The sequence below is a fragment of the Lepus europaeus genome, chromosome 8, assembly GCF_033115175.1.
Source record: "Lepus europaeus isolate LE1 chromosome 8, mLepTim1.pri, whole genome shotgun sequence".
In the NCBI taxonomy this organism is placed as follows: domain Eukaryota; kingdom Metazoa; phylum Chordata; class Mammalia; order Lagomorpha; family Leporidae; genus Lepus; species Lepus europaeus.
In genome coordinates, this window is record NC_084834.1 from 120,547,712 (window position 1) to 120,570,877 (window position 23,166).

The window sequence follows — 23,166 nt, forward strand, 5'->3', positions numbered from 1 at the left end:
CACTTCCAGTTTCTACCCAACTCCCATGCAGGGTTAACAGAAGAAGCGTGGCCAGGACAGAATGCACCTTCCTGACTGGTCCAATGCTGGCCGTGAGCTGAAGCCATTTGCCTGCTGGGTGGACAAAGTCCTTCCACCACGGGACAGGAAATGCTGCTTCTACGGAAAGCAGAAGCTACAAAGGCAAGGAATGTCCAGTGGCAGGCATCCCTGGGTTCAGGTTCTAGAAGCCCAGACGCCCCAGCACCTCTCTTATGACTGGGTGATTCCGTTTTCCTTCACTTCCAGGAATCAGCATGGTACACCTTGCTCCAAGGAAGTTTTCCTAACTCATACAGCATAAGCCAAGGAACAAGACAAAAGCTACAACCTTTTAAAAGCAAGTATGAATTACACTTAATACAATAACAAATCAGAAAGGCTTATTCACAAATACTCTCTTGCCTTATTAATTGCTTTTCTAAAGCAATACTTACTTTTTCTTGTGTTTTAAATATTGGGATTTTTTCACGAGCACAGTAATTTGTAGAACAAGATCTTCGCTGTATTAAATGCTGGAGTCTTTCTAGTTCTTTCTTATAATAATCTCGTTCTTCTTCTATACCTTTGAGAAATGTATCTAAACGAGAAGGTGACCTGTCTCGGCGTTTTATTCCATGTTCTAGCCTCATTCTCTCAACTTCCAAAGTAAGTTCTCTTTCTGTAAATTAAAGTGGTTAAATTTAAACAATGTTGCATATATAATGTTAATCAAATGCATTTTAAAAATAAAGATTTCTAGAAATCATGAATTGTTTTGTGAATCACCTGTGCCAGACACAGTAAAGAGCTAAAAACTGAGATGCAAGGAGGAAAAAAAATCGAAAGCAAAAATTAAACATTTGAATGTTTGATAAATCAATGTCTACCTAAAGTGCTAGAGAACAATGAGATAAATTTGCACACAGCACTTCCTAGGGACAGCAAAAAACACTAAAACAAAATATCTCCATAATTATAATATATACAACTTAAACTTTGAGCTTGAATAGGGTATCCACACATACAGAGACCAAAACAACTCAGGTTTTGTTTTTTTTTTTTTAGAATAAATCTTTTTTTAAAAGATTTATTTATTTATTTGACAGGCAGAGTTACAGACAGTGAGAGAGACAGAGAGAGAGGTCCCCCTTCCGTTGGTTCACTCCCCAAGTGGCCGCAATGGCCGGAGCTGCGCCAATCCGAAGCCAGGAGCCAGGTGCCTCCTCCCAGTCTCCCATGTGGGTGCAGGGGACCAAGCACTTGGGCTATCCTCCACTGCATTCCCGGGCCACAGCAGAGAGCTGGACTGGAAGAGGAGCAACTGGGATCAGAACCGGCGCCCATATGGGATGCTGGCACCACAGGCAGAGGATTAGCCTAGTGCACCTCGGCGCCAGCCCCTCAAGTCTTTCTTTTACCACAGAGGCATGGGATGATTTTCGTGATGTACCTGATTCACTCCTACCTCCTTTCATTCAGCAGATACGGACTAAGCTTTTACTGTATGCCAAACACTGGCTAAGGATTCCAGTGTAAAAAACAGCCACGGTCAAACAAAGATCCCAATGGAAGTAGGAGGAAAGCTACAAAAGGACAACACAATGCAAACTGGAGGATGGAAAGACGAGCTGGTCCCAAGGAGTGAGTGGGCAGGGCTGGCACTGTGGCGAAGCAGGTTAAGCTGCTGCCTGCAATGCCGGCATCCTGTATTGATGCCGGTTTGAGTTCTGGCTGCCACTTCCAATCCAGCTCGCTACTAACGTGCATGGGAAAGCCTGCCACCCTCAAGAAAGACAAAGATAGCTCCTGATTTCAGCCTGTCCCAGTCCGGGGCGAGTCTCTCTCCCTAACTCTTCCTTTCAAATAAATAAAAAATAAATCTTAAAAAGTAAAAAAGAAAGTAGGAGAGAGAGAACAAAGGGACAATTGTGTCAAGTAAGCTAATGATAAAAAGCATCCATCACACTTAGCGTATGGAGGTAAGAGAGGACCTTCCCAGGAGCCGTGGTGTTGGAGAGGTGGGGACAGAAGCCAACAGGCGGCAACTGAGGAGCCAAGAGGCAGCAAGAGGTAGCAAGGACGGGTTTTAAGATGCTACACCTGCACTGCCTCAAAAGAATTATGCACTTCAGTTTTCTACTATTTGAAAACGGTCGTCTTAATATTAATTAATACTATTATCAGTCTGTCTCAAAGAATTTTCTTCTATTGCAAAATACTCAAGCACAAGAAGTTCCCTGTATCAACTAATCAAAATATAAATTCTCTTTTAAAAATAATTTTTATGGGATCAGTGTTGTGTTATAGTGGGTAAAGCCGCCGGAGCTGGATCAGAAGTGGAGCAGCCAGGATCTGAACCGGCACCCATATGGGATGCCAGCACTATAGGCAGTGACTTTATCCGCTAAGCCACAGTGCCAGCCCCAATTTTTTTTTTTTTTTAAATTTTTGACAGGCAGAGTGGACAGTGAGAGAGAGAGAGAGAGAGAAAGGTCTTCCTTTTTTTTTTTTTTGCCGTTGGTTCACCCTCCAATGGCTGCCGCGGTAGGCGCGCTGCGGCTGGTGCACCGCGCTGATCTGATGGCAGGAGCCAGGTGCTTCTCCTGGTCTCCCATGGGGTGCAGGGCCCAAGCATTTGGGCCATCCTCCACTGCACTCCTGGGCCACAGCAGAGAGCTGGCCTGGAAGAGGGGCAACCGGGACAGGATCGGTGCCCCGGCCGGGACTAGAACCCGGTGTGCCGGTGCCGCAAGGCGGAGGATTAGCCTAGTGAGCCGCGGCGCCGGCCTTTTTTTTTTTTTTTTTTTTTTAATTTATTGCTTTCAGAGGCAGAGAGACAAAGAGAGCTCCCAGTCATCAGTTCACTCCCCAGTGTGTGCAATGGCCAATGCTGGGGACCAGGAACTCAACCTAAGTCTCTCACCTGGTTGACAGGAACCCAATTACCTAAGCCTTCACTGCTGTCTCCCAGGGTCTGCACTGGAGGAAGCCAGGTATTAAGTCCAGGTGTTCTGATGTCAGATACAGGCATTTCAACCACCAGGATAAAAACATCTGCTCTCTAAAAGAATTCTTAATGTCCTTGAGGGAAACAGAGTTCTACTCACCTACAATGCCTAATACGGTTTCTATTTACAGAAAGCACTCAACATGGACAGATTGGGTTAATGAAAAACCAACCAATAAAAAGAATTGATCAAGAGGAAATCACGGGGGCCGGCGCTGTGGTGTAGCGGGTAAAGCCAACGCCGGCAGTGCCAGCATCCTATATGAGTCCCAGCTGCTGCACTTCTGATCCAACTCTGCTACGGCCTGGTAAAGCAGAAGATGGCCCTGCTCCTTGGGCCCCTGCACCCACGTGGGAGTCCCGGAAGAAGCTCTTGGCTTTGGATCAGCGCAGCTCCAGCCGTTGCAGTCAAATGGGGAGTGAACCAGCAGATAGAAGACCTCTCTCTCTCTCTCTCTCTGCATTTCCTTCTCTCTGTGTAACTCTGACTTTCAAATAAATAAATAAATCTTTAAAAAAATGAAGGAAATCACGATCACATTTGAAGTTGTCAACATTTTACCTGTAATTGCAGAACTCTCAACTTTTTTGCTGAGTCGCTGTTTCTCTTGTTCAAGTTGGTGGACGACAGTTTCCAGGTCTGATTTAAGAAGCAGTTCATCACTCAGTCTCTCCTTTTCTTTATGGCATAAGTTTAATTCCTGCAAATTTGAATACCATCATTCAGATTTCTAACAACCTTATAAAAATGTAGCACATAAAATAGGTATTTTCATAAATACAATTATATAATGTTACTTCAATACATATATGTATGTGTATGTATACATACTTTTAATTAGGCAGATGTACGGTCTTAACCAAAAGTAATCACCAACTGTGGCTAACAGCGCCATAAACCCAGACACCAGCAACGCTCCTCTGTGGATAGTCAAGCTCCGTCTTTTCCCCAAATGCCTATGTCCTCGTGCAGTGAGCACTGCTCTGCTGCTTCTGGTCTAGAGTGTAGCACACAGGTGCACTGCCCCAGCACTAACACACAGGAGCACGGTCATCACTGCACTGGTTATCCTCTCGGCCTCTGCTCACCACAGGGCCCTGCCCCAGCACTAACACACAGGAGCGCGGCCATCGCTACACTGGTCATCCTCTCGGCCTCTGCTCACCACAGGGCCCTGCACTGCCCCAGCACTAACACACAGGAGCGCGGCCATCACTGCACTGGTTATCCTCTCGGCCTCTGCTCACCACAGGGCCCTGCACTGCCCCAGCACTAACACACAGGAGCGCGGCCATCACTGCACTGGTCATCCTCTCGGCCTCTGCTCACCACAGGGCCCTGCACTGCCCCAGCACTAACACACAGGAGCGCGGCCATCGCTACACTGGTTATCCTCTCGGCCTCTGCTCACCACAGGGCCCTGCACTGCCCCAGCACTAACACACAGGAGCGCAGCCATCGCTACACTGGTTATCCTCTCGGCCTTTGCTCACCACAGGGCACTGCCCCAGCACTAACACACAGGAGCGCGGCCATCACTGCACTGGTTATCCTCTCGGCCTCTTCTCACCACGGGGCCCTGCACTGCCCTAGCACTAACACACAGGAGCGCGGCCATCACTGCACTGGTCATCCTCTCGGCCTCTGCTCACCACAGGGCCCTGCACTGCCCCTGCACTAACACACAGGAGCGCGGCCATCACTGCACTGGTTATCCTCTCGGTCTCTGCTCACCACAGGGCCCTGCCCCAGCACTAACACACATTGGATTGTACATTTAAAAGAGTATTATGAGAGGCACATTTTATCTCAGTAAAGACAATGTATACATAAAGTACAGCATAAAAATTTCCTTACTGAAACTGTAAATTCAAAATGACAACTTACCAGTTGAAGTTTTGCCATTGTTTCTTCAAGATTCCGCATTTCAGAGAGATTTCTTTGAATCTCTTGCTAGGAATACAAAGTCTATTTGGTGAACACTGAAAAGTCCAACTTTAGCTTATCAGTAAGGCACAATGCAAACAAGAGCAAGCAATTTTTGGAGTGCTCCATGTTCCCTCTCTGGAGAGATCTGAGGCTCCAGCTCAGCACTCAGTTTGTATGAAGAGGAGGCAAAGCTGAGACTTCTCGTCCACCTCCGAAATCTGGACTGCTTTCAGGGACCCACATGTAGTATCTGTAAAGGGTCACTTGGGCTGTACACTGGTCAGACTTTGTTTCCAGGGTGTATCTCACAGCACCATCGCTTCCTGATGCTCCTAACTATCTGCTCTCTCCCTAACTCTTACCAATCTGGATTCTCTGTGCCACAGCTGAGCAGAAGAAGGCCAAGAGTAAAACATGACCCATCTGGAGTATCTTACTGGGCCAAGCTGTCATTTCTGAGCACTGCCAATGAGACATGAGAAGCTGTGTTCAATACGCTACGTGAATGAGACGAGAGAAGCTGTGTTCAATACGCCACGTGAATGAGACGAGAGAAGCTGTGTTCAATACGCCACGTGAATGAGACGAGAGAAGCTGTGTTCAATACGCTACATGAATGAGACATGAGAAGCTGTGTTCAATACGCCACGTGAATGAGACGAGAGAAGCTGTGTTCAATACGCTACGTGAATGAGACGAGAGAAGCTGTGTTCAATACGCTACGTGAATGAGACGAGAGAAGCTGTGTTCAATACGCTACGTGAATGAGACGAGAGAAGCTGTGTTCAATACGCCACGTGAATGAGACGAGAGAAGCTGTGTTCAATACGCCACGTGAATGAGACGAGAGAAGCTGTGTTCAATACGCCACGTGAATGAGACGAGAGAAGCTGTGTTCACTATGCTACGTGAATGGGACGAGAGAAGCTGTGTTCACTATGCTACGTGAATGAGACGAGAGAAGCTGTGTTCACTATGCTACGTGAATGAGACGAGAGAAGCTGTGTTCACTATGCTACGTGAATGAGACGAGAGAAGCTGTGTTCACTATGCTACGTGAATGAGACGAGAGAAGCTGTGTTCACTATGCTACGTGAATGAGACGAGAGAAGCTGTGTTCACTATGCTACGTGAATGAGACGAGAGAAGCTGTGTTCAATACGCTACGTGAATGAGACGAGAGAAGCTGTGTTCAATACGCTACGTGAATGAGACGAGAGAAGCTGTGTTCAATACGCTACGTGAATGAGACGAGAGAAGCTGTGTTCACTATGCTACGTGAATGAGACGAGAGAAGCTGTGTTCACTATGCTACGTGAATGAGACGAGAGAAGCTGTGTTCACTATGCTACGTGAATGAGACGAGAGAAGCTGTGTTCACTATGCTACGTGAATGAGACGAGAGAAGCTGTGTTCACTATGCTACGTGAATGAGACGAGAGAAGCTGTGTTCAATACGCTACGTGAATGAGACGAGAGAAGCTGTGTTCAATACGCCACGTGAATGAGACGAGAGAAGCTGTGTTCAATACGCCACGTGAATGAGACGAGAGAAGCTGTGTTCACTATGCTACGTGAATGAGACGAGAGAAGCTGTGTTCACTATGCTACGTGAATGAGACGAGAGAAGCTGTGTTCACTATGCTACGTGAATGAGACGAGAGAAGCTGTGTTCACTATGCTACGTGAATGAGACGAGAGAAGCTGTGTTCAATACGCTACGTGAATGAGACGAGAGAAGCTGTGTTCAATACGCCACGTGAATGAGACGAGAGAAGCTGTGTTCAATACGCCACGTGAATGAGACGAGAGAAGCTGTGTTCACTATGCTACGTGAATGAGACGAGAGAAGCTGTGTTCACTATGCTACGTGAATGAGACGAGAGAAGCTGTGTTCACTATGCTACGTGAATGAGACGAGAGAAGCTGTGTTCACTATGCTACGTGAATGAGACGAGAGAAGCTGTGTTCACTATGCTACGTGAATGAGACGAGAGAAGCTGTGTTCAATACGCTATGTGAATGAGACGAGAGAAGCTGTGTTCAATACGCTATGTGCAGGTGCACAGAACATGCCAAAGAGAGGAGGTGCAAGAGGGTTACAATGAAACCACAACTAAAAGAGCAGAAATAAAAATCACTAATTATCCTCTTTTGCAAAATTGATTTAACTGTCCCTTGAGATTCCACATGAACTTTAGTATTTTTTCTTATTTCTGCAAAAAATGCCTTTGGGATTTTGATACAGGTTGCACTCATCTGTACATCGTTTTGAGCGGTATGGACATTTTAATATTGAGCCTTCCAATCCATGAATACATATGTCTGTCCATTTATTTGTGTATTTTTTTAGCTTTGTTCAGCAGTGTTTTTATATACAGTATTTTCAAGTATAAAAGTTTTTATTGTTGTATTGGTTTATTAATTATTTTATTATTTTGGATGGTTAATATAAGTGGGATTATTCTATTAATTACCTTTTTGACTATCCATTGTTAGTGTACAGAAACATACCTGAATTTTGTGTGATTTAATATCCTAAAATTTTGCTGAATTCATTTATTAGTTCTGTTTCTAAGGGCAATCTCTAGGGTCTGCTACATATAAGATCATGTTATCTGTGAACAGGGATAATTTCACTCCTTCTTTGCAATTTGTAGGCCATGTATTTCCTTTTCTTGCCTAACTGCTCTTGCTAGGATGCCCAGTGTTACGTTACCTAGAAGTGATGAGACTGGGCATTCTTACCTTGTTCCTGACGCTAGAGGAAAAGCTAGTTCAGTCATTACCACTGCGTATGATGCTTGCTGTGGGCTTTCCATCTGCTTTGTAATTATACTGAGAGAGTTTCTGTGTTATTTCCCTCATTAGAGGAAACTACTATATAAAATCAATTCAGGGGCACAGAACAGTGGTCTTCAGACTGGGTTCTCCCTACTCCAGGGATGACATGAAGACTCCCCAAGTATTATGTAAAACTATGCTCTGCACCCAGTCTGAAGCATCGACAGCTGGATCCTTCATTTTCATGTGCAGCGCTCCTTCCACATGACCCTGCTGAGACCATGTCTGTGGTCTGGGTTTCACGTGAGTTCTCTATCCCACCCTTCCGTTCACAGCTGCCTTCAGGGAGCTTCAAAACGTTCAAAGAAAGTGTGTACTGTTAAGCTCTATTTTCTATGAACTTTTTGAAATACGCTCATACATCTCACTCATGCCACCCACAATGGCACCATAAAGAATACTTGGGGGGTCAGCGCTATGGCATAGCCAGTAAAGCCGCTGCCTGCAGTGCCGGTATCCCATGTAGGTGCTGGTTCAAGTCCCTGCTGCTCCAATTCCCATCCAGCACTCCGCTGCGGCTTGGGAATGCAGTAAAAGATGGTCCAAGTGCTTGGGCCCCTATACCCACATGGGAGACCCAGAAGAAGCTCCAGGCTCCCGACTCCTGGCTTTAGATCTGCAGAGCTCCAGCCATTACAGCTATCTGGGGAGTGAACCAGTGGATGAAAAGACCTCTCTCTCTGTCTCTGACTCTGTGCAACTCTGCCTTCCAAACAAATAAATAAATCTTTAAAAAAAAAAAAAAAAGAGAGAGAGAAAAAAACCACTTAGGGCAATGGATAAAGAGAGAATCTGAAATGTTGGAGCTGGGAGATAGTTTTAAATAGGATACTCTTTTCTCCCTTTACATTTATAAATCTGTTTCCAATAAAATTTTACTTTTTTTAGCATTTATCAATATTTATATTTGTTACCTTGAACAACTGATTACTAACAGTTGTAACGAAAATGCTGTTTTAGAGGAAAATGTTAACACTTTGAAATAGGAAATCTTTCAAAATAAAAAATTCAACTCATACATTTTCATTATAGAAATGTACCATACAGTGACTATAAAAAATATTCAAGTGGGGCCAGCATTGTGGCGTAGCAGGTGGGGCCACCGCCTGCAGTGCCAGCATCCCATATGGGCGCCGGTTCAATTTCCAGCTGCTCTACTTCCTATCTAGCTCTCTGCTATGGCCTGGGAAAGCAAAAGAAGATGGCCCAAGTCCTTGCGCCCCTGTACACGCGTGAGAGACCCAGAAGAAGCTCCTGGCTCCTGGCTTCAGATCGGCACAGCTCCAGTTGTTGCGGCCAATTGGGGAGTGAACCAGCAGATGGAAGACCTCTCTCTCTCTCTCTCTGTAACTCTGACTTTCAAATGAATAAGTAAATCTTTAAAAAAAAATACATATTCAACCATAGGATAAAATTTTGAAGATTTCAAGGTGAAAGGGCCACTTAATTCTCATTGGTTAAATTTAAAAGAACAATGAGGGGCTGGCGCTGTGGGTAGCGGGTTAAAGCCCTGGCCTGAAGTGCTGGCATCCCATATGGATGCCAGTTCTAGTCCTGACTGCTTGTCTTCGATCCAGCTCTCTGCTATGGCCTGGGAAAGCAGTGGAAGATGGCCCAAGTCCTCAGGCCCCTGCACCCACATGGGAGACCTAGAGGAAGCTCATGGCTCCTGACTTTGGATACGCTCAGCTCTGGCCATTGCAGCCTCAGCCATTTGGGGGAGTGAACCAGCATATGGAAGACCTCTCTCTCTCGCTGCCTCTGCCTCTCTGTAGTTCTGCCTTTCAAATAAATTAAAAAAAAAAAAAAAGACAATTTAAAGAGATCAATATTTATTCTTTGCCATCTATTTAAATATGAAAAATATTTCCTACCAACTTAAATATGTGCAAGGGAAAACAGTTTGTTTTGTTTTAGCTTAGTTTTGTTTTTTAAAGATGAATTTATTTATTTGAAAGACAGTTACAGAGAGAGAAGGAGAGACAGAGAGAGAGGTCTTCCCTCTGCTGGTTCACTCCCTAAATAGCTGCAATGGCCAGAGCTGCACTGATCCCAAAGCCAGAAGCTTCTTCCAGGTCTCCCACACGGGTGCAAGGGCCCAAGGACTTGGGCCATCTTCTACTGCTTTTCCAGGCCATAGTAGAGAGCTGGATCAGAAGAGGAGCTGCTGGGACTAGAACAGGTGCCCATATGGAATGCCAGCATCACAGGCGGTGGCTTTACCCGCTACGCCACAGCACCGACCCCAATAACACAGTTTTAAAGATGCTTTTAAAGGGTTCTTGACCAAAAGAGGGCAGAAAGAACAAACCTCTCAAAGTCTCACAGCGCAGAGATAAAGGGCAGAGGAGAAAACCTTGAAGGAAAACAGGGACGATTTGGAGATCTATGCTATGTACAGGAGTGCTCTGGGAAAGCCTCTCAACTAGAATGAGCACAGTGACCTGGTGGAGAGAAACCACACTTCAGAAACCCTGGATGACCAAAACAAAAACCAGAAACACAAGACAAACCAAAGGCCTAAGCATGCGTACTGGGGGTCGCTCCCACAACCCAGGCCTGTTACCTTTGCTTCGCTGAGTTCTTTATCAGCAGTCTCAAGCACTTCTTCTTTATGTCGCTCCAACTGCTGTGCTAACTGGTCTATTTCAGTTAACTCTTGGCAGAGTTTCTCATTCTTGTTACTTAAGTTAACAACCTCAGTTGTCACTGTTTCCTTGGTTTCCATAAGCTCTTGGATGTGCTTCTCCAGGTCCTTATTAGCTTGCTGAAGAAAGTCAACCTAAATTCCATTCACAATGCATAACATGAGTTAGAAAGCTATCCTGAGCTTTCAGAATCATAGTGCAGGAGACTATTTCTGAAAGATACTCAGAGGAGTCAGCAGTGATGGCTCAAGTCATTCAGTTCCTGCCTCCCAGGTGGGGCACCTGGATTGAGCTCCCTGCTTCTGATCCAGGCTTCTGCTCTCACAGGCCACGGTGGGCATCTGGGGAATGAACCAGAGAATGGAAGCTCTCTCTCGCTCTCAAATAACCTTTTTTTAAAAAAATTTATTTATTTGAAAGTTAGAGTTACAGATACAAAGGAAGAGACAGAGAAAGTGAGATCTTCCATCTATTGGTTCACTCCCCAGATGGCCACAACAGCCGGGGCTGGGCCAGGCTGATGCCAGAAGCCAAGAGCTTCTTCCAGGCCTCTCACATGGGTGGAGGAGCCCAAGCACTTGGGCCATCTTCTGCTGCTTTCCCAGGCACTAGCAGGGAGCTGGATCAGAAGTGGAGTGGCTGGGACACAATCGGTGTCCATATGGCATGCTGGCATTGCAGGTGGCAGCTTCACCCACTACCCCACAGTGCCAGACCACCAAATAAATTTTTTTAAAATGTTTTTAAATACTGAAAGTTAAAACCACAGTTATTTTATATCTGCAAATTTGTATTGTCTTTATTTGCAAAACGGACAATGTGTGGTTTAATAAAAATATACAGCCACTATTACAATTAATTCTATTATAATTTTTACTTTTTTAAAATCTGGCTATTGGAGGGGCTGGTGCTGTGGCATAGCAGGCTAAGTTACTGCCTACCGAGGCTGGCATTGTGGCATAGCGGGTGAAGCTGCAGCCTGGAGTGCTGGTATCCCATATGGACGCCGGTTCGAGTCCTGGCTGCTCCACTTCTGATCCAGCTCTCTGACCTGGAATAGCAGTGCAATACAGTTCAAGTCCTTGGGCCCCTGCACCCTCGTGGGAGACCCGGAGGAAGCTCCTGTCTCCTGGCTTCAGATTGGTCCAGCTCCGGCCGTTGAGGCCATTTGAGGAGTCAATCAGCAGATGGAAGACCTCTCTCTACCTCTCAAATAAATAAATCTTAAAAAGAAAAAAAAAAAGTTACTGCCTACAACACCAGCATCCCATCTGGGTACCACTTCAGGTCCCAGATGCTCTGCTTCCAATCCAGCTCCCTGACAATGCACCTGGGAAAGCAGAGGATGAAGGCCCACATCCTTTGGGCCCTGACATCCACATGGGAGATCCAGATGGAGTACCAGGCTCCTGACTTCGGAGTGGCCTAGATCCAGCCAATGTGAACATTTAGGGAACAAATCAGCACATGGAAGATCTTTGCTTCCTCTAACTCTGCCTTCCAAATAAATAAATAAATCCTTTTTTTTTTTTTATTTTATTTTTTTATTTTTGACAGGCAGAGTGGACAGTGAGAGAGAGACAGAGAGAAAGGTCTTCCTTTTGCCGTTGGTTCACCCTCCAATGGCCGCAGCAGTAGGCGCGCTGTGGCCGGCGCACCGCGCTGATCCGATGGCAGGAGCCAGGTACTTATCCTGGTCTCCCATGGGGTGCAGGGCCCAAGGACTTGGGCCATCCTCATCTTTTTTTAAAAAATCTGGCTACTGGAAAACGTTAACATGCATTTAGCTCATGCTGTATTTCCACTGAACGGCACTGTCCCAGAGCTACTGCTCTCTTTTCCTCACTCTATTCCATCTGCAGCCCAGGCAGCTCTGACGTGTGTAAATGTCTACAGTTCACATCCTGCTTGATGGAACTCTCCTGTTCTTCCATTACACAAACAGAGGAAAGTTGCAGGTATCTCTCTGTGTGTGTGTTTCTTTTAATCAGTATTTTTACATTATAAAAAAAGGCTTAACATTTTGAAAAATAAAGAAGACCAGAAAGAAGACTATTCCATCACACAAAGATAAGTTCTGTGAGTAGAGTCTGATTACTCTCTTTCAGTGTTTTCTCTAAGGGCATGCACACACTTTCTATAAAAGAAAACTGAACTGGAAGGAGGTGGTTGGAGTAGCAGTTATTCCCTGTGGTGTCACCTGGACACCCACATTCAATACTGGAATGCCTGGGTTCGAGTCCTGGCTCGGACTCTAATTCAAGCTTCCTACTAATGCGCACTTTGGGAGGCATCAGTGATGCTTCAAGTGCCCGGGTCCCTGCCACTCACGTGGAAGACCTGGACTGAGTTCTAGGTTCATGGCTTTAGCCTGGTCCAGCTCTGTTGTTGTGGGTATTTAGGGAGTGAACCAAAGGACAGAAGATCTCCCTCTGTTTCTCTCTCCGCTTTTCAAATAAATAACAATTAAAAATAAATTGAAAATCGCATTGTGCCTACAGCTTTATTTTTTTCTTTTAACATTTTAACACCACGGAGTACCTTAATTCCTGTGTCATTAAATATTCTTTAAAAACATGACTTTTGAGGCTGGCTTCGTGGCACAGCAGGTAAAACCACCACCTGCCCATATGAGTGCTGGTTCAAGTCCCAGCTGCTCCACTTCTGCTCCAGCTCTCTGCTAATGTGCCTGGGAAAACAGCAGAAGATGGCCCAAGTGCTTGAGGCCCTGTCACCCATGTGGGACACCAGTGTCAGCCTGGCCTAGCCCAGGACATTGTAGCCACTTCAGGAGGGAGTCAGCAAATGGAAGATCTCTCTCTGTCTCTCCCTAATTCTGCCTTTCAAATAAATCTTTTTAAAACAATGACTTTTCCATGGCCGCAGCCTATTTCTGGATACTTTGATTCTATCAATTTTTTTCAGACTGTAAATAACACCCAGTGAATATTCTTGTCAGTTTCATAAACCCCTAGACTATCAGAAACATCTGGAATTTTACACACTCAGTGACATCATAGAAGCCATTACCTGGATATTTAAATGAGCGATGAGCTTTTCATTGGTTTTATTTCTGTTCTCCAGCGTCAGGACATCAGGGGAACGACCCCCGTCCAAAGCCATTGACAGTCGTTCTATCTCTCGTTCTCTTAGCTCAATCTGAAGGCACAAAGTCACACTATCATTTTTTAAATTCTGGTTTTGAACTCAATGATTAAGAAACACTTGGATATACCTTTTAATGTCAGACAATATATGTAAGACACTACCATTCTTATTTGTACCTGTATGCACATAGGCAGAGCAAAACACAGGATAAATAACATAGAAAATGTCAGAATTGTCTATACAGATCTCCTGGGTACTGAACAGATTCTTCCTAATTTGGGGGTTTCTTTCACTTCAAAGATAAGACCATATTTACAGAGAAAGAAACTTGCCAGCAGATTCCACACACGCTCAGATCCTGGATCTGAGTCTGAACTACTTCAGTGCCTGCAGGAACAAATGTGGAGTCCACGAATGACCGACATACCAATGAACATAGTCGCTACTGAGCCTCAACACTAGAAGTGACAGGAAGGTACGGTGAATTTAATCAAGTATCCATTTCCTAGAAAACAACACAAGTACAATCAAAGAGCTCACTATTAACCATATACTGACATTAATTCACACCAAAACTTGGAGAAAACACACACAATTTTGAGCTTTGGTTTTCTTTTCCAATAAGTGCTGAAAATAAAAACCAAATAATTCAACGAACAATTACTGAGTACAGAACTAGGAACATGAGATGAATACAATGTGGCCCTGACTTCCAGGAACACCAGCTCCACAGGGAAACGCAGCAAGTAAGGCAGCAACTGCTGTGAAATACAAGAATGGAGGAAATAAGTGCACAGCACCAGCGCAGCTGTGAGATGAAAGCAATCACTCTGCGTGGTGTGCTGGTGCCTGTGGAAAGCAGTGCACATCTCGTCCAGAGGCCAGGAAGAGAAAGGGCTGGCCGGCAGTGACAGAACAGCATGGTGTGACTGTCCCGTGATGCGCACAGGGACTGGAGGTGGAGAGGAGTGTGAAGACCTGGGCAGGAGCTAAACGTGATTCCTCTGGGCTGAAGAATGAATTTAACCAGACCAACACCACGTCAGGGAGACCCAGGGCAGGAATGGATGAGAGACCATTAGGACTGGCAGAACCGAACAAAGTGTACAACGTCCTGGACAGGAGAACTGACAGAACGTGGTGCAGGAGAGCGCGGTCTGACAGACTACAGCGTCTGCACTGGGGCATCTGGTGACATTACCCACCCACAGAGGGAACACAGAAGTTAGGGCAGATTTGGGACAGAAAGTAACACGGTTAGCACCAGGCATGTGAGCACCAACAGACCACATCCACGCACAGATGCCCAGAGTGAAAGCCCACGGCTCTGTAGCTCAGCAGTGTGACCAACAAGTCACCAAGGCACAGGCAATACTTCAAACCAAGAGAGCAGGTGAGCATGCTTGAGAAAACACACAAGAAAAGCAGAGGGGATCCAAAGAACCCTGGAAAACAGTAACATTCCTGGGAGCAGGCCGGTGAAGACGCAAAAAAGAAATAAGAGATTTTCAAAAACAAGGAAAACTCAAAGAAAATGAAGCTATAGAAGTTTCAAAAAGAAACGAACAATAATGGCCAGGAGCACAGAAGGGGCCAAGAAGATGAAGACTTAGTACTCTTTTTGGATCCAGTGATTAACACGACGGCCACCATTAACAACACCAGTTTACACCGTGCGGGGCAGGAGGCAGCCTCTGGTGGGGAAGGAGCCAGTGGGAGGTGAGAGGTGGACAGAAAAGGAGGCACTGAGTCCGAAGCTCCTCTGAGAAGCCTGCCGGAGTGACAAGAGCCGGTGTCGGCCAGGGGAGGAGGCAGGCAAGCAGACTTGGAAGGGCTGCTAGTGCTTCAGCACAGCACCTCCCAGATGGCTCTCCAGGTGTCAGGTCAGGGCTCGTCAAAGGAACAAAGAGAGCCTCACCCAGGGACTGCTGGTGGACACTGACTACAGGGGGGCCCTGAGGGAGGAACGGAGCGCATAGGTGGGCTTGGCCTTACATACCAAACACCAGCCTCCCCACCCTGCCACTAAGGCGCAGGTGAGCCTAGCATCAGTTCTGCTCTCTCAAAGGAAGAGAGAGGAAGTGCGACAAGGCGATATCCTCAGGAGGATGTCACAGGCTGGGGAAAGTTGGAGGACAGCAAGGTGTGGAATATGAGCTGAAGAAACAGAATAAACCCAGCAACGGCATAGGCACAGTTGCAGGCTCCACGACGCTCCATAAATACTTCAAACAAATCGGCAGCTTCACTCCGAACAGAGACGCTGTTTTCTCCAAACACCTTTTCTTCAGCCACCACACAGACAGGGCCCAACTGGCCAGCTTATGTTCATAAAGCACTTGGGGGACAATACGATGTATGATTATAGACCGAAAAATACCACTAGTATTTAACTCACATGTGTATTTGACATTTTCAACTGCTCTTCATAAAATATGTATTGTGCCTGACATCACAATGTTTCTTTTAATTCTGCTTTTATCCAAATAATTTTCAAAGCACTTTATAAACGTAACAGCTGCATCCAGTAACACCTGTGTCTGTGCAGATCACTTCACTCCAAAAAAAGTCACGTGCAGAAAACGAAACACATTACCCAACTTAAACTTCAGCAGGCACAACAAGAAAGCAAGCCTGTGGCCACTCAAGTCAGAGTTTAGCCAAGGCGGCAGCAGAAGTAGGAAAGGACAAAGCTTGCTATGGTTACCACCAACTGTGTAGCTAGGAATCCCCCTGCCTCTTCAGGTACTAAACGCCTGGAGAGAAAACACAAGACGGGACAACACAGAGGAGCAATTTCCAAAGAGATTTTTGTTCAAAACGTCAAAATCTATGAGTAAAAAAGTCACTAGGAACACAATTACAAAACACAGCATACCTTAATAAAATCCCTCCTGAGATGGAAACGGTTATATGACTATAAAATTAGACTTAGGAAGACAAACAAAATGAAACAAAACAAGACCCACTCTTCACTCCAACCACCAGGGCCCAAGGCCCCGAGCTGTCCAGGCCGCGCCACGGTTCACTCTAGCGGCAGACTGATGGAAAAGATGACAGCGAGGGAAAAGCGCCTGTCAGCAGTTACAAAGATAACACAGCTGCATTCAGGACCACGGCACACGCACCGCGGCCTCAAATGCACAGGTCAGTGACCGCCTACCTGCTTGCTATAGTCTCTCACTCCACTCTCCATCACTGCTAACTTTTCTTGTAACTGCTGGACTTCCTGTTGAAGTTCTTGAATCCTGAAACACATTGATAACTCATGCCAACATACTCTTTTTTGAGAGGTTTTTAACAAGTATTTTTAACTTGGGGGACAGACAGTGAGAGAAACAGAAAGACAGAGACATCTCTAATCTGCTGGTTTACTCCCAAATGCCCAGCATGGTGAGGGCTGGGTCATGCTGAAGCTGGGAGCCAGGAACTCATTCCAATCTCCCACAGGAACGACGGGGACCCAACTCTGTAAGCCAGCACTGCTGTACCCAGGGTGCATACCAGCAGGAAGCTGGAGTCAGAAGTAGAGCCAGACTTGAGCCCAGATCTGATACAGGATACAATCCAAGCAGCATCTTTAGCACTAGGCCAAACGCCTGCCCCCAACACATCTTTGTTAAGAAATGAGAATGGGAATGGGAGAGGGAGTGGGAGGTGGGAAGGGAGTGCAGGAATCAGGGGAAGAAACACTATATCCCTAAAAGCTGTACATATAAAAATTTGTATTCATTAAATAAAAAAATGGGCCAGCGCCGCGGCTCACTAGGCTAATTCCTCCACCTGTGGTGCCAGCACCAAGGGTTCTAGTCCTGGCTGGGGCGCCGGATTCTGTCCCGGTTGCTCCTCTTCCAGTCCAGCTCTCTGCTGTGGCCCGGGAAGGCAGTGGAGGATGGCCCAAGTGCTTGGGCCCTGCACCCACATGGGAGACCAGGAGAAGCACCTGGCTCCTGGCTTCAGATCGGCGGATCGGCGCAGCGTGCCAGCTGTAGCAGCCATTTGTGGGGTGAACCAACGGAAAGAAGACCTTTCTCTCTGTCTCTCTCTCTCACTGTCTAACTCTGCCTGTCAAAAAATAAATTAATAATAAAATAAAAAAAATGAGAATAATGAGAAATGGAACTAGATGGGTTTTTTTACACATCCTGTGCTCTCTGCTTCTCACTGATGAGATGCTACCTAGGCAGTCCCCATAGCCTCAGCATTAGTATAGTGCATCATCTTGGAGCCTTAGTTTTATAAGAATAGATAAAAATCTGAGTGGTAAATAACGTGAAATTCAGCTATATTGTGAAATAAAACACCTAAATACTGCATTTTGATCTTTAAGACAATCCTTAGTTCCAGAACTCCCAAGAAGTGAAAGAAGGAACTAAAATGTGTTTTGTGACCCTCAAAGACCCCATAGTATCTAAAAAACTACTCTACTTTTGCAGAGAAGAAAAAATATCACGAAAAAATGGAATTTCTCAAACAGCAATAAAAAATCTAATCCTTCTGGAATCTGTTAACTCCTTGAGAAGCAAGATTTTGTCCAAACTGTCTGAATTCTACAGGCACTAACCTATATTTGCATTGTACCAGTAAGACACAGCCCATTCTCCTACTGGGACAATAAAACCAGTAACAGAATTTCCATGGAGGTGGAACAGGGCTGGACCAGCTTGCCCCTGTTACCAACGGGCCCAAACTGTCCTGTGACCCTGGGCTTAGGATGCCTCTGCACTCACAGGAGTGGACACAGACAAAATGTGCTTCTACAAACAAAGGCAAACATGTCCTCCATGTCACCCACGTTCCAACCTCAATCGTACAAATAACTCATCTGCGATGTCCTAGAGTAGAACGGAAGTCTAAATGCAGAAACACTACACTTTTCATGGTTAAGGCCAGGTAACTATATACTATGTACTAATATAATATGTAATATTACATGTGATATGTACAGATATGTACTACTGTTTGAAAATTACTGAGTGAAGAGATCCTAATCAGTGTTCCAGTTCACATGACATCAAGGCTAATAGACTGAGCATCTCCCCCGTACGCCCTGCATCATCTACATTAACAAGTTACTGCACTCGTACACTTCGCAGGTGAAGGCCTCCCGGCACCACCACAGACTGTCACTGCTGCTCACTAGCTCCCGTGAACCCCCGCGCCTTGCACCAGTGGCATCCTGTGCTCCTCTCGTCTCATCGCCCTATTGGACTGCAAGCTTCTCAAAGGGAGCAGCACCGCCACATTCACCTTCCGTCCAGAACACTCACTGGGTGCCTGCCCGGCAGGCCGAGTGTGACCAGCTGAACAGACGTGACATGGGGTCCAGTCTAAGGAAATACAGAGAGCTAGAAAATTCATGAAACCATTTCAAATCCAGTTACAAATCTATTCATGTCACTGGCATTTGACCCACGTCTAAAGTAATAGATTCCTGTGGAAGACAACTTAACCAGACATGAAACTAAATGTCAGAGCAACTCCACGGCAATGGGTCTTCAATGCACTAAAGGATTTTAAAAGTTTAGAATAAAAACCTTAGATACATGGCCTATTTGAAATCAACGTTTCAAAACAAGTAAAATCATTCTACCTCATTCAGACAGTATTTACTGAGTGCCTGTGAAAAGTTCTGGCCAGAAACCAGAGACACCACACTGAAGACAAAAGTGCTCAAAGGCTCATTCAATGCACCTGTTATCAGCCACTTGCAGGAGGTCTGCAATGTAAGGGTCCTCCGGCTGAGGAACTGGGTATGAACTGACTTCGGATGGAGGGACTGGCTCGTCAATTTGCATTCGCTGCCGCCTGAAAGCAATACTTCTCTTCTTGCCCCCTAAAAAACAAGTGAGTATCTTAAGAAGAAACAAAATAAAACAATGTCTTCCATTTAAATATACCAAGTTAGGCTTTTTGTTATAAAATGTATCTCATCGAAATACTTTCCCCTCACATGTAAATATCCACTCTGATCTACATGTATTTCTGAAAATCTCAAGGGGACATGGTTATAAAGCAGATTTAATGCATCTGCCTGCTTGCTGTGTTCCTCCACTAGATGGGGATACGACCTAAGATTAAAAGCTGTACCTTGTGGTGTTCACTATGATGAGCTAAGAAACCATCACTACGATGTCATTCAGGAAGTGAGAATTAAAATATGCAGGTGTGGGGCTGGTGCTGTGGGGTAGTAGGTAAATCTGCTGCCTGCAGTGCAGGCATCCCATAAGGGCACCGGTTTGAGTCCCGGCTACTCAACTTCCAATCCAGCTCTCTGCTATGGCCTGGGAAAGCAGCAGAGGATGGCCCAGGTCCTTGGGCCCCTGCACCCGCATGGGAGACCTGGAAGAAGCTCCTGGCTTCAGATAAGCGCAGCTCTGGCCATTGCGGCCATTTGGGGAGTAAACCAGTGGATGGAAGACCTCTCTCTCTCTCTCTCTCTGCCTCTCCTTCTCTCTCTGTGTAACTCTTTCAAATAAATAAATAAATCTTTAAATAAAATATGCAGGCGTATAGAACAGCTAACAAACGTTAAGTAGCAAAATTAGAATACAATGGAATGCCACCTGTAAAACAAAGTCGTGCCATATTCTAAAGTATTATTGGTAGAGAATGTTTTCCTGGTTATATTTACACGTGGCAGAAGTAATTTTTTAATAGTAATCACTATCTTTAAAAACAGATTTTTCAATTTATTTTCCTGAGAGGCAGAGAGAAGCAGCCTGCTTCCATCTGCCAGTTCAGTTCCCAAGTGCCTGTGACGGCCAGAGCCAGGAACTCAGTGCAGGTCTCCCACACGTGTGGAAGAATCCAACCATCTGAGTCATCGCCACCGCTTCCCAGGGCCTGCGTCAGCAGGAGGCTGGGGTCAGAAGCTGAACACGGGCACTGAACTCCAGCATTCTAACACGGGAAGTCCGGGCCCAACAGCTGCCCCAGGAAGAACTGTTTCTGAGAATAACAGAGCCTCATGAAGTACAAATATAATCTACAATTGTGTCTTCACGGATATTCTAACACATTGCATCTTAAGAAGGAAAAGACTGACCTGGAGTTTGTACAACAGCATGCAAATTCTTTTCTTGAAGTTGTTGGATTTTCTCATTTTTAGCTTTGCCCTCTTTCTCCAAAAGCCTGAGTTTATGAACATACTGGTTATTTAGAAATTTCAGGTCAGCTGTTTCACGTGCACATTTCTTCAAAGTAGTTTTCAGGTCTTAAAAAGACACAGACTGTTTTAGGTCGTGAAATCCCTCTATTTCACAAGATTCAGTCACCCCCATCTCAGGGCTCCACCTGTCCTTAGGCATGCTGTCCGAAGCCTACTGCTCTTCTGTCAGCACAGAGGACGCTGCAAAGAACTCACTAAGCACAGAGGGAATTTCGCTCTTCTGTGGTGGTGGTAGCCTAACGCACACCACAGCTTTTGATACAGCAAACTGGGTGTGAAGCACAAGGATTACGAATTCAGACAGCTTTCCAGTGACTCTCAGGATAGTTTACAAGGAGACAGCTACATAATTACTCTTTGCCTAGCCTTTGAAATCTTCCCACTCTACCTCCCAGCTCAGTGACTCGTACCTTATTTCACTACTTTTATTTTCCAGTCAGGGAAAAACAAGGGTTGTTTCAAGAACATTTCTTCAGTCCCAGCATTTAATATCTCCATAGCAAGTTTAATTCTAAAACTTCAGTCCACATATAGTGCAGACTAACGTAGCTACGGAATGCACATTTGCAAGTGTTTTCCTTCTCAGGAATTCCAATATACCCCACAGTATTTCAGGAGCTTTCCAGCAGAGGATTGCCATATTTTCCAGTCAGTAGTTTCAAAATTAGACAAAAAAGATACTGCACTTTAAAAATTATCAAATTTTCACTTACCTTTTATGTGTTGATCTGAGTGTTCTCTTAGTTTCATTAACTCCAGGTATAATTCATTATTTTCCCTGCTCAATCTTGCATTTTCTAGTTTATAAGGTTCCAAAACAAAATCAAAATTGGCACTTTCTTTTTCAGCTTTCACAGTAGATAATTTTGATTGCCGAAGACTTTCTGTTGTATGAACTAAGTCACTAAAATTCAAGAACAGAAAATGTAAATACAAGGAAATATCCCATTAACTTTCTATTAACTAGAAATACACTCCTAGAAAGGCTTGGGGCCAGCACTGTGGCATAACAGGTTAAGCTACCACCTGCAATACCAGCATCCCATATGGGTGCCAGCTGGAGATCTAGCTGCTCCATGTACAGTCCAGCTCCTTGCTAATGTGCTTGGGAAAGCAGCAGAACATGGCCCAAGCACTTTGATCCCTGTGGAGATCCGGAAGAAGCTCCTGACTTCTGGCTTCAGCCTGGCCCAGCCCCAGCCACTGCAGTCATTTGGGGAGTGAACCAATAGATAGGTCTCTCTCTGTCTCTTCCTCTCTCTGTGTTAGCTCTTTCAAATAAATACATCTTTAAAAAGGCTTAAAAGATATGTCAATGTGAAACAAGAACAAAACAAAAAAAAAAAAAAAGAATGACTACTGGGATCCTTTTAAGGCATCAGAAGATCCTTACAAATTTCCCCAAACAGAACAAACTACAAGCTATGAGAGACAGACACACCTGGTTCATTCTGAGTCCCCTCCCTTGCTCATCCCCTCAGGTCCATTTAGTCACCTAATCCTGTGTTCACTGAGCAAGCATCTGAGTGTCTGCTGTCTTGCTAACACCAAGGACACAACACAGTCAGCTCCTCACTTCCAGAACGCACAGCAATGGAGTATCCACTAAATCCTTAGTGTGCAAGGACACGATGCAGCCCTCAGCAGTGTGGAGTTTACAGAAGGAGAGCTTCAAAAGCTCATGAACACGTGTTTCCTTTTCATTTCACTTTTCCATGAACTTCCAAACAATTGAGAGGCAAAGCATCATACGAGAGGGAACGTCATAGATGGTCCAACCACTGGTTCAGTCCCCAGATGGCTACAACAGCCAGGGCTGGGGCAGGCAGAAGCCAGGAGCCAGGAACTCCATTCTGGTCTCCTACGTGGGTGAGAGGGGCCTGCACTTGGGCCGTGCCATCTTCCCAGGTGCATTAACAGGAAGCTGGATAGTAAGTGAAGCAGTTGGGGCTCAGCAGGGGATGCCATCACAGTAGCACCTTAACCCGCCGCACCACAACATGGGTCCCTCTATGAACTTTTATCTAAGTGCCCTCCTATTGTACCGGCAGCAGAATGCCAAAATGTTCTACTCCTATGTGATAAACTCAAACAGTTCTGTGCCCCTAGACATTCAACCTGTCTACTGACAGCACTGACAAAGTCAGGGTCTCTGGTCGTGGGGAGGCAAAAGCAGCCGGGCAAGGCCGCGCCGGACCGTGTCCTAGCGGTCAGAGTCCTGCAGGACTGCAGGGCCAGGCCCACACAAGTCTCTCACCCAGCTGAGACTGCACACGAGTTTAGGGAGCTTCCAGCGATGGCACACACGGGAGGTCCAGCTGCAGGCAGTAGCCAGGACTGGATCAAGAGGGATCTGGGAAGCCACCAGGAAGACTGCAGGTCTTTACCCACCCTCTCTGTTCTGACATCGTCACTTGTGGTCACTGCAAAAGCTTCT

General features: G+C 45.6%; 1 protein-coding gene across 4 annotated transcripts in view; it reads right to left on the minus strand.

Annotated features, from left to right (window-relative positions):
- Window positions 1-23,166, minus strand: part of CEP135 (centrosomal protein 135) — a 76,304-nt gene that overhangs the window by 44,743 nt on the left and 8,395 nt on the right. For 3 of the 4 annotated variants that reach the window (XM_062198803.1, XM_062198804.1, XM_062198805.1), the window contains exons 3-11: window positions 21,443-21,633; window positions 20,607-20,774; window positions 19,253-19,394; window positions 16,722-16,806; window positions 13,481-13,609; window positions 10,369-10,584; window positions 4,917-4,982; window positions 3,591-3,729; window positions 477-700 (exon numbers count right to left, since the gene is read on the minus strand). In XM_062198803.1, coding sequence (XP_062054787.1) covers window positions 477-700; window positions 3,591-3,729; window positions 4,917-4,982; window positions 10,369-10,584; window positions 13,481-13,609; window positions 16,722-16,806; window positions 19,253-19,394; window positions 20,607-20,774; window positions 21,443-21,633 — 1,360 coding nt within the window. The remainder of the gene's footprint in view (window positions 1-476; window positions 701-3,590; window positions 3,730-4,916; window positions 4,983-10,368; window positions 10,585-13,480; window positions 13,610-16,721; window positions 16,807-19,252; window positions 19,395-20,606; window positions 20,775-21,442; window positions 21,634-23,166) is intronic. The other variant, XM_062198806.1, reaches the window with a different exon arrangement.